Source organism: Syngnathus scovelli, chromosome 22 (genome assembly GCF_024217435.2).
Source record: "Syngnathus scovelli strain Florida chromosome 22, RoL_Ssco_1.2, whole genome shotgun sequence".
NCBI classification, from domain to species: Eukaryota; Metazoa; Chordata; class Actinopteri; order Syngnathiformes; family Syngnathidae; genus Syngnathus; species Syngnathus scovelli.
The window spans coordinates 5,256,676-5,270,796 of NC_090868.1; the positions used below are offsets into that span (position 1 = coordinate 5,256,676).

Below are 14,121 nucleotides of genomic sequence, written 5' to 3' on the forward strand. Positions count from 1 at the left end.
GCTTACATGAAATTCATCCCAACACTCCACCAGGCAAAATGGAGTCCAGCAAAAGCACCCTGAAACAAAGGCATTTAGAGGCTCTATGCAATATTGATGTTGGGAATAATGTTGCTGAATGCTGGCCATGAATATTTGATGGCCCCGATGCGCTCTCTCCAACACGTATGCGCTGGCACATAAACACGGCACACCTGACTGTAAAAAGGGAGTTTAAAATTAAGCGGGGACAATGAACGAAGCTGATTAATTTAGAAATGTTGCCACATAAAAGCTGTTTTGTATTCTCCCGGCTACAAATCTAAAAAGATAACTGCGATGGTCTTGGGAAGTATGACTGTGGTAAATCAGAAACATATGGTCAGCTTATCTGGCCTGCTTGAATATGCAAAGTGGTGTGTAAACCTCACAAGAGGTTATCGCAGGAAAATGTAATAAAGACCACGTTGGGTTTGATTGCTTTGTTTGAAACAATGTCCACATAGAAGTCGGCGGGATGAATTGTTGACAAAAGGACAGTTTGATGTAAGTGCGACAGCACTTCTGTCAACCTCCTCCTATTCCTTTGGAGGTGTTCCGCTTCGATGAGTCACGGGCAAATCTGTACCCTCCAGCTGCAGCTCCTTGCAAACAAATGAGTTAAGGACCACATCTAAATTGACTCCTCGCTCAGCCCTAAACTTCGCCTCCTTGCTAGAGCGTGCCGTGCGAAATGCAGATCTCAGGACTTCATTTATGGCTTGAAAGCTCCGCAGAACAAATAAAGACTTTTGCCTCTAAATTTACTTGATCCCAGTTTGACTAAATGGGGGAGTGGAGCTAACTTTTATGCTACTCTGTTTTAACCTTGTTTAAAACTTTGGTTTGACTTAATTTAGATTGCTTTTACATGTCAGAAATATTTTCACGGACCGGGCTTTAAAGTCCAGGAGGGTCAATATGACGAAATAAAATAATATGACTGGCATAAAACCAAATATAAAGGAGATGGCGAGCTCGTGTCATGTTTGGCCTGGGGTTGTTTAGCTTTTTGTCCCTTGCAGACTACCATAGTTTATTTTAGTTTTCTTTGTAGACGCTACATTTATTTATATATTTTTTCTGTGGGGCCCGGTACCGGTCTGCGGCCCGGTGGTTGGAGACCTCTGTTATAGACTTCAGTGTAGAGCTCAAAGTACCTTCATCAAAAATTTGCCAGATTTGATCTTCTACTCCCTGAAATGTCTTAAGGCAACACACTGAATAGTTTGCTTCCAGAAATATTTATTGGGGTCCAACAATAATTGTTAAGGTTTTTTTTTTTGTATGGTACAGAGGTGTACCGAGTTCCCACTGGGATCATATAAGGTACGAGGGCAGGAAATGTAGCCGGCTTGTGCTCCGGCCACAGGCTACTTATTCCGTAAATGGAATACAGTCGTTCAGGCTCTATACGGGTCCTCGAGGGCCGGTAACCTGCTTGGATTAAATGTGTCCCTTCGATCATGATCATTTGAATCAGGTGAGTTAGAGGAGGGAGTTATCTGAAATCACCAGGATACCAGCCCTCAAGGACCAAACTCTGAGGAACTGTGCGTTTATCTGATTTGAACCGGTATCACGCAGGTTTCACATCTGTTCTAGTTTATACTGTTTTTTTAAAACTTTTGTCAACTGAACCCAAACCGAACCGTGTCCCAAACCAAATTTTAATACTGTATATACGGAATCATGATTTTTAGCATGCTGTTACATCGACAGACTTGTACAGTGATTTTTTTTCCTCAAGAACTGCGGACTAATTTCAGTCCAGAGCATTAGTGGCTTGAAAGTCAATTGACAGACCGAAAAAAACAAAATAAAAAAAAACCACCCACAGATACATACAAGTGCAGTTGATGATTGCTTGTTTATGGCTGCATTTTCCACTTTCCTCGCCCGAGAAGCGAGGGCTTGAAAGCTGTCATGATGTCCATTAATTGCAAGGAGGGAGCAATTGTGAGGCACTTACACCTTTTGAACGGATGTCAATAAATGAGCTGCAGGAAGCAGTTACATGTAAAATAAAAAGAGAACTGCAAAAAAAGACACAAGAGAGAAAAATACCCATTTTCTCCTGAAGGAGGTAAATCAATAATCTCGCACTACCTCCTCCCGAATCACGAGAGCTTGTGTTTTTGTGGGGCGCCATCATTATTGTTCCTTTACCCACAAAGAGAATCCGTTCTGCGCATCTCCGTCTTTAGCTGGGCTAATGGATCGCCCGACTCTACATCCAGGAAATTACCTGAGGTTTAGCACCTTCCTTTCGCAGGCATGATTAATTGATCCGGAAAAGACGGCGAGAAGTGCTGATGCGCTTTGGGAAGGGAGACGGATTGAATACGCGGTGGGGATCAGAAGGAGACGGATGCCGACCTTTATGACTATTAATGAAAGTGAGGAAACGGTGGAAAATATCCGGATAAAATCCTTAGATGAGTATGGACTGACACCGGTGCAACACCGATCACACCGAGGATGTTCCTAATATTTTGGTAAACAACTACAGTCGCAACTACTACTAAGTATTGGATTTACCGTATTTTTCGAACTATAACGCGCTCTTATAATTTTCTCAAAAATCGTCAGGTGTGCCTTATGTATGGATGTCAAATTGAACTTGAATAAAGTTTGACTGGTTTGCTGTCCTGCTTTGGTTCCGTTAATGTGAAGTAATGTGCCTTATAACCCAGTGCCCATTATAACGCAGTGCAAACTACATATGGGAATTTCCCAAAATACACCTGTTCATTGAGACTGTGCCTTATAATAATAAAAATATTAAAAAAACGGTTAAAAAAAAAAAAAGAGTCCGCCTAATTCTGTGCACATTTTTGGTTCTTACCAAGTCTGCAGTTCTTGCTCGGTCTTGACCCTCTGCTTCTGCAAGCCTTCGTACACCTCATCACTGATTCTTTTCTTCAGGGCTTCTTCATCAACTGAGCGGGAAAAAAAAAAAAAAAAGTTTGGAGCATCAGCAATAACGCAACTGAAGTGTTAAGGACACTGGCAAAGACCTTGTACATTTCAGGGCGCCTCGCAAAACGCAGATACGGACGACATCTGCGTCCACATCCCTGCAACCTTAACTAGCTATATTCATGTCAGGGACATCACACGTGGACGCCTCTTGTGTCCTCGCCGCTCTATCTTGGCAGGTAATTAAACATGAACGTAAAGATGGCAGCCAGCGACTGGGCCAAAACGTGCTCGGAAGACACGATACCACACGATGGCCTTGCACGGTGTGTGTCTGCGTGAGTGGAGATTACACTCACACTGCATTAGTTAGATGGGATAATCCCTATTGTCCGAGGCTATTATTACCTGGTAAAATGAAATAACAGCGGGGGCAGTCACAGGACACACAATCACACGCTTGCATAAAGACAATTTCCTTCAAGATGGAAAATGTTAATATGGTCTTTTTTGTAAATGTCATGAAGGCAAATTGAATAGCAATAATAGAAACATGGTGGGCAATATATAATTGTAGGACTTTCAGGGCACAGAAAGTTTGGGTTTCTTGATTGTCGCAACTATTATTCAATAAATTTCAAATTTTTGTTATTTTTGGACCAATCCTACTAGGTTAACACAAGAATAGAAGTAAGAATTTAACTTTAGGGTCAGACCGATACGGATTTTTTTTAGGCAGGTTTTAATTTTTGGTAGCAAAAAATACACTTTGATTACAGATTAATTTTCAGATTTTTTTTACAGACTGCAAAGTAAAAACAAAATTCAGTGTGCCTCAAATATACTGTACGTGGATATTTGCTCAAAGAATAAATTCAGTTTGGAGGCATGATGCAGAATGCAGATTAACACTTCTATTTTTTTCCTCATTAGCATTTATCTCTCCCACGACCTTCATATAAAATTCCCGCACACCTTTTCCAGCAGCTTTAACACCTCCCCTACCTCTCGCTTAACAATTCAACTTACCTGCTTAAGCACGACAAAGCTTCGACGGTAAACTTTCTCTCGCGCCGTAAAGCGGCGGCTAACGAGAGCGGAAAATATGATCCGCTCGGTACAATAAAGAGGTAGCGCGGATCAGGCGGAGATGCCGGCGGGGAAACATCCTTCATGCCTCAGCCGTCGTGTTTGACAACAGAAAAAGGCATCATTGATCAACAACATTACAACTCTATCAGGATCAGCCATGCATCATTTACAGGGTAAATCTTAGAAATATAAGGCTCCCGGGGACGTGAGGTCTACAAACTAAATTTAAAAAAAAAAAAAATTAAATAACATATTAAATCATAACAATAAAAAAATATCAAAATAAATGTAAATAATATTGATTTAAATTAAAAATATATTCAATTCAATTTCAATCAATTCAGACCTTTCATGTTGGTTTGATAGTTTAAAATCAGTGCAATGGTGACACCTGAAATGTACGCAAGGGGGCAACAGTGACTGGTATCGGTGACTAGTATCGGCAGCGAAAACTCAATACCTCGAAACAAGGCCGTTTTCAACCTGTTACTGATGTCTGATATTGGAAGAAGTCCTTCCCTACCTTTAAAGTTTTTATAAATAATTACCAATATTCATCTAGTGTTTCTTAACTCTTTCACTACTAGCACAGTTAAAATGAATACGTCTATAGCCGTTAATGGCATGAATGAGTTGAAAAAATTATCATGTTAATGATGTCTCATAACAATCAATCCATAATTGACGAAAAAATCGAAAAGAAAGAAAACTGATAAATAACACAATTTGAAACCGATTCTAAATCATTCAAAAAACAAAAAGTGTCTACATTCTAAAGTGATGGCCTCCCTAGAAAATCACAATGTACTGGTGTGCTATTTTGTTAGCGCGGGTATATGTGAGTGACACCTGTACTCGACTTTCTAGTAAAAAAAGGATTAAAAATTCATCGTCGTCACTCACCATCAAAAGCTGGCATAAGAAAGGGTGTGAAAAAATAGTTGGCCAGAATTGCTGGTGGAGATAATAGATGAAGGCAAATTGCATTTCTCATCAGGGCTTTCATTAACCCCGGGACCTGCGTGGTGGGCATAATCTGTAACATTAACACTTCCTCACGATTCTATGGTGGAGTCGCCGCACACCTTTTGCCACGCTCAAATCACAGTAAGTATTAAAAATATAAAATAAAATCTACCCTGAAGCATACAGGTGCCGTTTCAGTTTTTTTTTTTTTCATCATCATTCCGAATCATCTTAACTGACAGCTCGGGCTTCTGCGAGATAACAAGAAACGTCAAGAGGAAAAGAAGCGGCGAATTTCACACGTTCTTCACTTCATCTTAGTACATTTGAGCAAGGCAGAACAGTGTCAGAAACGGCTATTAGTTCAATGTGGTGTGCGTGTCACATGAATATTTACAGCACGGTGGACGAAAAAGGTGTCGAGAGGTTCTTCACCTGAACGGAATCCGGACACGTTCCGACATAAGTCTTAGGGCAATTTTTCTTAACAAGACTAACTTCCAGAATTGTTTTGACTTATTTGAAAGTGGGCATTTGAGCTATTATTTTCTATTTTCTCCTGTTTATTTCGGGGAAGGGCTCTCAATATAAACATTTTTTAATAAGATTAATTTATTGAACAATAGAGATTTATTTTAAAGGTACATTTGAGGTAATTTGGTTTGTTTTTGCCTCTTTTTGGCTCTCAATTTTCATTTGTTGTTTGGTGGGTGGACCTTTTTTTTTTTAACAATATTAACTCAGAGATTTTCAATTATTCAAGCCCATCTTGTCTCTTAAAACTATTGTTATTGTGAGTTTGGCTCTTAGTGATCATTCCTGGAGTTACATCATTTTTTTCAACAAGGTTTTAACAAAATAAACTCTGATGGGGCATTGGAGGTTTTTTTAAGGGACTTAAAACTATTGTTATTGAGGGTCAATTTTCATTCTTAGCATTTGATGGGCGGAGTCTTACAGCATTTGTTCAATTTATAAGAATTGATATACTAACTTATTTGAAAGAGGCATTTGAGGTTTTTTTATTTTTGACTATTAAAACTATTGTTATTGAGGGTCTGGCTTGCATTTAATTCCGATATTTAAGTAAAGTGGTGAAGTGTTAGTGTAACCGTGCATAATAACGCAGTTTACAATGGTACGTATAATCTTTCATCTAGGAACAAATGATGTATATTAATGTTGGCCATGATGATGGTACTTGGAGCGCAAAGTACATTTTGAGGTGACACTCGATGCAAAACCTTTGAGGAACGACTCTCAGGGGTCAAAGTGCGCGCCTCAATAGGGATTTTTTTAATTTTATTCCCTTTTAATTGTATTATCTACGGTGCCAAAGAGCATGCTTCAATCCTTGATAACATTTATTTATTTCAAATTGTATTATCTACAGTGTCAAAGGGTGTCCCTCAAACCATGGTAATTTTCTTTTTAAAAATGCGCAACCCAAGAGTGTAAAACCTTTTATTGTAATCCACCGTTGTGCTGTCGCCGCCTCACCGAACGCACCAGACGCGTTTCAAAAACAAAGCACGCTATTGTTTATCTTTGAATCTGAAAAGCAATTAGCGCAAACAATGGAGGGACGCTTTAACCGGATAGTCGCCGGGAAAAAAAGGATCTTTTGTTGAATATAAGAGAGTAAATTAAAATGTCTGATTGTGATTATTACGCGCTCAACAAACGGCCGAGTGGCTCGGATGAAATTCGGTGTCAACGAAGGGCAAAACTAAAACTGCGCATACGCATTTCGCTCCACCGCAAGCATGCTGGCTTATTGTGCCAAACTGCAGAGGTGTCGTTTTAATCACTGGAGTCACTGTGGCGTGGCACAAGTTGGCCTTTTTTAATTAGCACGCTGATTGAGCACGGTAAAGGACGGGGCGGAGGGGGGAGGGTGGGTCCGCCGGACGCCCACTCCGCACCCACACGCCTGTCAGTGCGTGCGTAATGAGCAACATTCAAATGTCCTCGGGAAAGCAAAATGACTGCGCAACTTTACTTTTAGAGCGAGAAGCTTTGTAAGCAGTCAGATTACACCTTGTTGGAATCATTATTATGCAGGTAATGACAGCAAAAATGGCCGCCTTGATCAGCTGTAATGAGCTACTAATTTATTAACATGACTCGGGGGAAAGAATTTATCATTTTATTAGCAATTGGAGGCTGACAATGAATCACAACAATGGAGACTAATTAAGAAGACAAAAAAAAAAAAAACAACGTTGGGTAGCTTAAAGTAAACACCCACACAATAAACATGATTAAAATTCAAAATGTAGCCGCACATAAAATTAATCCCCTGGACACTTCATCTTCGTAGAACCTCTAATTAACTTAACGAGGAGGCAGAATGAAATGAGTCATTATCGAAAATGATTCTACTTTTATAACGCGTGTATTAACTTTTGATTTGGTGAAATGATGACAAGTTTGTCTGCCCACCTCTGAGAGAACATACGACAATGTAGTACTTAATAAAGTGACACAGATTTAAAAATGGCAGCGTTATGTTAGGAAACTTACTTGCTGGTGCAACAGGAGGAGGTGGTGGTGGTGCTACGGGAGTGACCTCTGGGGCAGAAGATTCTGACTCCACAACCTGTTGAGGAGGAGGAGGAGGAAGGGGAGGAGGAGGTGTGATCACTTGAGGCTGTGGAGAAGTTGTTGGCAGAGCAGTGACAGCCTCAGAAAGAGGAAGGGTCGGAAGGAGGTTGGAGTCAGGAGATGGGAGGGCAGGTGAGGAGAGGGGTTCACTTAGCGGGGTTACAGTAGCAGGGAACGGAGCAGAAACAGGCGGATCAGGAGGAGAAGGGAAGGGTGTAGTTACCGACTCGACAACAGGCGCAGGAGCAGGGGTCGGTTCAAAAGCAGGAGGCACAACTGTAGGCAAAGAGGAGGGCAGCACCATGTCAATGACTGTGGGTGCTTCTACCTGCTCGGCTTGAGGAGGAGGAGGTGGAAGAGGAGGTGCTACGGTGTCTGGCGGAGGAGGAAAGGAGGGGATGGGGTCAAATGAAGGAGGAGGAGGAGGAGGAGGAGGTGGATGAGGAGGCTGTAGACGAGAGGCCATAGAAGGTTCTCGCATTCGGTTGATGACGTTTTCCGAGAGCTGAAAAGAAACATTCAATAGAATTATTAAACAGTTCTTTTACCAAATAACAATCTCAAAGGTCTTATTTAAGGAATCACAGCAATGACATAAACGGGATTTGGAAGTGACTCCTGCCAACTCTTAAAGTCCTTTCTAATTGACTTGAAGCGGCTCCATCTATATTTACCACACACGCAAACTTTAGAAGCCTCTGCTTTGATTGAGCAATTTCTGTTCGGTAAACTTTGTGGTTGCATGGTTGGTGCAAAAGTATGTGTTGCTACTTCCACAAAAGCACAGATGTTTCACTTTACTAAAACAATTTTGCACCTTATACATGACGTAACTGTGCTTTGCGTCATTCATTCATTCCCACGTGGTCTGTGACATCAACGTCAACATTCCAATGACTTTTATATGGCCACACAACTTACTTTAACACATTCATGCATGAAAAGAGGAAAGTTATTGTTTACACAATTGTTTTGAGAAACTTTATGTAGCTAGAAGTATTTGAGGACGGGTTTGTTTGAAAAGAATAGTGATCGATTTGACAACATCAATCCCAAGCAATAATAGCAAAATATTAAGACTTCATTATTGCATAGCACTAATATTACAAAAACAATCACGGAGCACGTCACGTTTTATTAACGTTTTGTGCCAGAGTGCAACATGCAAGTGTGCTGCTGTCAACCCACCCTGATGCCCTTCACCACTGTTACATTCTCGTTCTCGTCCGACTCAAATGACACGCGGCGGGTACTGTTGTTGGCTCCCATTCTCACACCGCAGCGATCAAATATATTAAATATCTACATGCACTAATAAACACTAATGTCGAGTTTAGTCTTAGCAGAGTTTAGAAGCGATTGGAGTTGCAAAAGCCCACACGTTGTTGTTCCGGCTTCCCCAGTTGGACGTAGGCTAGAAAATCAATTGTGATTCGTTGATGTCTCTGCATTAAGAATTTCTATTGGTTGTTTTTGTCACGATGGGGCGGAAGTCTTAAAGAAACAGGCCCTTTCTTCAAGAAATAATATTTAATAATACAAACGTTGTTTTTGATTTTTAAAATCTATTATTTTGATAATTATTGCTACTTTTATGCGTTAAAAGTATTGTATTAAATTATTTTGCATTACGTGTGGCATACATTGCTGTAAATTATTCACGCTGAAAACACCTTTATAATGTTTTATAATATAATTATAATTTTATTTTATTATTTATCATTTTATTTTAATAATTATTGCTACTTTTATGCGTTAAAAATGTTGTATTAAATTATTTCGCATTACGTGCAGCATAAATTTCTGTAAATTATTCACGCTGAAAACAGCTTTATAATGTTTCATAATATAATTATAATTTTATTTTATTATTTATCAGTAATATGTTATTTTATTTTTATAATTTTATTTCATTCAGGCTGAAATATACTGCCCATTTGGACAGTTTGTCGTGCTGACAATAAGTGATGATAACAATAAAAAAATACATATTGCAGGAAATTGTGAGGTAATTATGGAACAGGGCAGACAGAAGGTGAGAAGCAGGCGTAGTATTGCCACAGATGACCTATTGTAATTCACATCCAACACAACATATTGCTTGTGGCTTTGGAAAAATGCCCAGATTGTTGTCAGCTTCACTTTCCACCAAGGAGCATATCTTTGTCCACTCAGTGCACAGGCACATCTGTTGTTTACTTTGCATTATGACTCATTTTGGTGGTTTATTTCTTGAAAATAAATATATAAAAACAGTCTTCAAAAATAATAAAAAAATATATTTCTCAAGTTGGGGACATTTGTTTGTTGTACCTAACACATGTTTACAATTTGATTGTGTTAGGTACAACAATAGCAGCTCCAAAATGAAAAATTACAGCTTTTGTTTGTTCCTGAAAGTCGAGCTGCCTTGCAAGATATCAAAGTATAACGCAAAATTAGATTTTACTTGAGCACAAAAGCTATCATTATGGATGACAGCTCATAACTCTTGTCGTCTAAACTCAATATATTATGAACAAAAAAAATTGTTTCTTGAAGTTTTGAGGCTACACTTACATAAATCGGATCATAAAGACATTTTCAAGTATTTATGGTTGTTGGATACACATTATGTGATTTTAACTATACCAAATAGTGGATGCAATATGCTCTCATTTAAAACGCTTTATTAGTGTTTACACTGAAGTAAACACTTCTTTGTAGCAATGTACACTTTTTGTTTTTTTCCACCCCTCTCATATTTGCATTCTTAAACCATTTAAATGTGTTTCATATGTTATACTTTGCTATTTTGGCATCACATCTGAAAAGCAAATTTTCCCTCGCTATTTTTCTCCATGTGTCATTTGTCTTTGTTGTACGAACAAGCTCAACTTCATTGTGTTTGCCATTCTTCTGTTTGTCTGTTATCAGTAATAAAAAAAAAAAAAAGAGTTCTCTTGCATTGCACTCAAAGCACATTCCCTTGGGGGAGACCCTCATTGCCGAATCTATTATGATCACAGATTATATAATGACTCACTGGAATATGCAGCAACGCCCCAGGGTGCTCCTTGAAAAGCCTTAGGCTGTACTGAACACAGAGTTTATATAATAGATACACGACTGAATAACAACCTAATAAAAACAGTCTGCCGTGCGCCTCGCAAAGGTTCTTTGGTCATCTCTCATTTAATATTAATGCCAAAGCAGACAATATTCCAGACAACAAAGAACCACATTATTTATATCCAAACACATATTAACCTGAACAACATGACCTTGACCCACTGTTATTGGGATTGAGAAGGTCAGGAGATTACGTGGACTGATGGGCAGAAGGCTTTGGCGATAAGAACTTCAAAAACCAGGACCACAAGAACTTGACTTCCTTTTTTTAGAAAAAAACTGTCAATGTCTTCTCGTTTCTTAAGTGAGAAGAGACATAAAGATAGGCGACAATGTTATCTCGTCATTCCACCGGCACATCAATCACAGTCTAGACTGGTAAGGATCGACCACCTCCACCTCCACAATCAATGTCCTCTACCATTGTCACCGGTACAGCAAAGATTGTCAAAGATAAGACCAAGCAAAGCCCTGCCAAACCCAACCACTATGTATGCTTAAATAAAAGAGGCTATTAACAAACTGACAAACACTTGCTTCTCTACTGGCTTTCTGTTTTTTCCCCTCTCGTGAGAGAGATATGGATCGAACTTTCCAATAAAGGAGAAAAGGGGGGGGGGGGGTCCTGCTGTGATCTGTAGATTCCTGTGAAAATCAATATTGCATTAAAACACGTCTCTGGATGAAGGATTTAACATGATGGAAGCACAAGTTACAATACATTTTCTAATCAGATATAAAATAAACTATTTTTTTAAATTTTATATTTATTTTAATTAAAACTTTTTCTTTCTTTTATGATTTATACTGTATTTTTTTCCCCAAACCGTACAGTGACAAACATGAAATGACTATTTGAACTACAACTCCCATAATCCCACGCGCTTCCGGCTTCCGGTGTTATTGCTGTAGCGGCTAAAAAAGATGGCTACGGACGCAGGGCGATACAGGGGAGCTGTCAGCAAAAACAAAGACCCCTCTGGTCTCCTCATCTCTGTCATAAGGTATTGTGTGTCACTTATTTTTATCTTATGAAGTTAAAAAATTGAGGAATGTATTTGAAGGATACTCGCGCTTATGGAAGGTCCGCTATGTTTTGTTGAAGCTCTTTTAGCATTGTCTTCCTGTGTGTCTCAGATAGATGTTTCGTTTTAATTTACATGGAAAACATTTACAACTGTTTTAATTGGAGGGATAAAACATGTGTTACATCGTAACTATATGTACATATATAGTTTTTTGTCTATGTCCTCTGTTAAATCCCGTTATAATAATAATAATAATAATATATATATATATATATATATATATATATATATATATATATATATATAATCTGTCTGCCATATTCTGTTATAAAATCCTACAAGGTTTGTTTGGAGTACTATTACGTTTGAGACATATACCAATAAAGATTGTGTGTCTGAACATGTGAAATCTTTCCACCCTTCTAGGACTTTGTCCAGCAGCGATGACGTCCAGGACAGGGAGACAGAGAAGGGTCGTCTTGAGGAGGCCTTTGAGACATGCGACCGCGACCTGGACCAGCTTATCGTCCAGCACTACGCCGAGCTCACCACCGCCATCCGGACATACCAGAGCATCACCGAACGCATCACCACCTCTCGCAACAAGATCAAGCAGGTAGGAAAGGTGTCAAGTTGATTGCCGTGACACCGCTGATGTCCCCGTCTCACGCACAGGTGAAGGAGAACCTCCTGTCTTGTAAGATGCTGCTCCACTGCAAGCGGGACGAGCTGAGGAAGCTGTGGATCGAGGGTATCGAGCACAAGCATGTCCTGCAGCTCTTGGATGAGATTGAGAGTATCAAGCAGGTGCCGCAACGCCTTGAGGCTTACATGGCCAGTAAACATTACCTCCATGCCACGGACATGCTGGTAAGTAGAGAACAATTCTGTGGCTTTAACTTTAAAAAAAGACTAAGACTGCTAAGAATCACTCAGAAATTAAATAATAATTATGGACGTTTAATACCACTTTTTTTCAAACCAATACCTGTACGATTATTCAATTCTTCGGTAGTCACTGAGACCGATACCAAGCACCGATACTTGCCCATTCTTTATAATAATAAAATCTTGGATAGCTTTGTTAGGCACATTTTTGCAAATTTTCATATGAATGATGTTTTTAAATATTGGGAAATATTTTATCATTACATATATATTTGTTTTGCTTTTTATTTTAGCAACTGAAACCCCTTGTGACTTTTTGCACTTGTACGCACGCAAACATGTTTATTTTTGTCACGCCTCAAATGTTTATTCCCTACATCCTCTCATGGCACCAAAGAACCAATTTGTAACCTAAAAGCTGCCTTCCGTTTGTTGCACATTTTGACACAGCAGACTGTGATGTGTCTTTCCCTTCTCCCGTTCTCCCACGCATCCTTCCTTTCGACTTTGGAAATAATTAGTCTACCCGAATACATTTATCTACAGGAGGGAGGGCTGGGTGGGGAGAAGTGGGACGATGGCGGGCACAAAAGAAGCGTGAAAATCCGCTTTGGCGCCGGCGGAACGCAGCGGAACTTCCTTCCAACCTGCGCCGGCTCGGCCGCGTTTTGAAAAGGAGTCGAGAGTTCAAAGTCAGTCGGACTTTGATTTCATTGATCAGGAATGTTAGAAAAGAGTCGGCGTCAAGGTAAAAAGACCTCTAGACTTCCAAATATTCATGAGTCACAGATATAATTTCCTTCCTTGGTCTTACCTCCAAAGAGGTGGATTAACTGCAAATAAAATTGTGTGTGTGTGTGTGTTTGAGTGAGGCTTATCTCTAAGGGTTGTCAATTAGAATTCAGGCTGTGTTCTCTCCTCTTCTGAACGGCGGTCCTAAGCCCCGTGGTGCTGGATGAAAAAAAAGCCTTCTCTTCCTTCTTTTTAATATATTGTTTTCCAAGATATGAATTTTACTTTTCTAAACTTTTATTAAAGGGCAAGTCTGTGCTACTCTTGCGCAATCATACAGAGATAATAAATACATTCATTTAAAGATATGAGGCTCCTCCCACTTTTGTAAATATCTCATATACAAATATTGATAATTTACAGGTAGTTTTTTTCTTTATGAACAGTTGACGTACGAACAAAGCACTGGCGGAGCTCGAGACGGGGCTGCGGGGCACTGCCTCCCCCTAAAATGTAGTTGGACCCCCCTGTCCGCCAGATGTGTATAGCTGATAGAAGTTTTTTTCTGAATAATTTGTACAATTTAATTTAATTTAAAAAAAAAATATATATATATATATATATATATATATATATATATATATATATATATATATATATATATATATATATATATATATATATATATATGTATGTATATATATATATATATTTTAAAAAAAAAAAGATGAGGTAAGTCGTAATAGTCATTTCACAG

The 14,121-nt window shown here is 39.1% G+C and overlaps 2 protein-coding genes across 5 annotated transcripts in view; one reads left to right on the plus strand and one right to left on the minus strand.

Moving 5' to 3' along the window:
• The window catches only part of chchd3a (coiled-coil-helix-coiled-coil-helix domain containing 3a), a 38,439-nt gene extending 29,407 nt beyond the window's left edge, over positions 1 to 9,032 (minus strand). For 2 of the 4 annotated variants that reach the window (XM_049761682.2, XM_049761683.2), the window contains exons 1-4: positions 8,794 to 9,030; positions 7,829 to 8,110; positions 7,525 to 7,600; positions 2,867 to 2,960 (exon numbers count right to left, since the gene is read on the minus strand). In XM_049761682.2, the coding sequence (XP_049617639.1) occupies positions 2,867 to 2,960; positions 7,525 to 7,600; positions 7,829 to 8,110; positions 8,794 to 8,874 (533 nt within the window). In that variant the 5' untranslated portion in view covers positions 8,875 to 9,030. Of the gene's footprint in view, positions 1 to 2,866; positions 2,961 to 7,524; positions 7,601 to 7,828; positions 8,111 to 8,793 lie in introns of all 4 variants that reach the window. The other 2 variants (XM_049761681.1, XM_049761684.2) reach the window with 2 other exon arrangements.
• Positions 9,033 to 11,599: 2,567 nt separating this feature from the next.
• The window catches only part of exoc4 (exocyst complex component 4), a 59,430-nt gene continuing 56,908 nt past the window's right edge, over positions 11,600 to 14,121 (plus strand). The window contains exons 1-3 of the mRNA XM_049761677.1: positions 11,600 to 11,720; positions 12,171 to 12,360; positions 12,420 to 12,614. Coding sequence (XP_049617634.1) covers positions 11,641 to 11,720; positions 12,171 to 12,360; positions 12,420 to 12,614 — 465 coding nt within the window. The 5' untranslated portion in view covers positions 11,600 to 11,640. The remainder of the gene's footprint in view (positions 11,721 to 12,170; positions 12,361 to 12,419; positions 12,615 to 14,121) is intronic.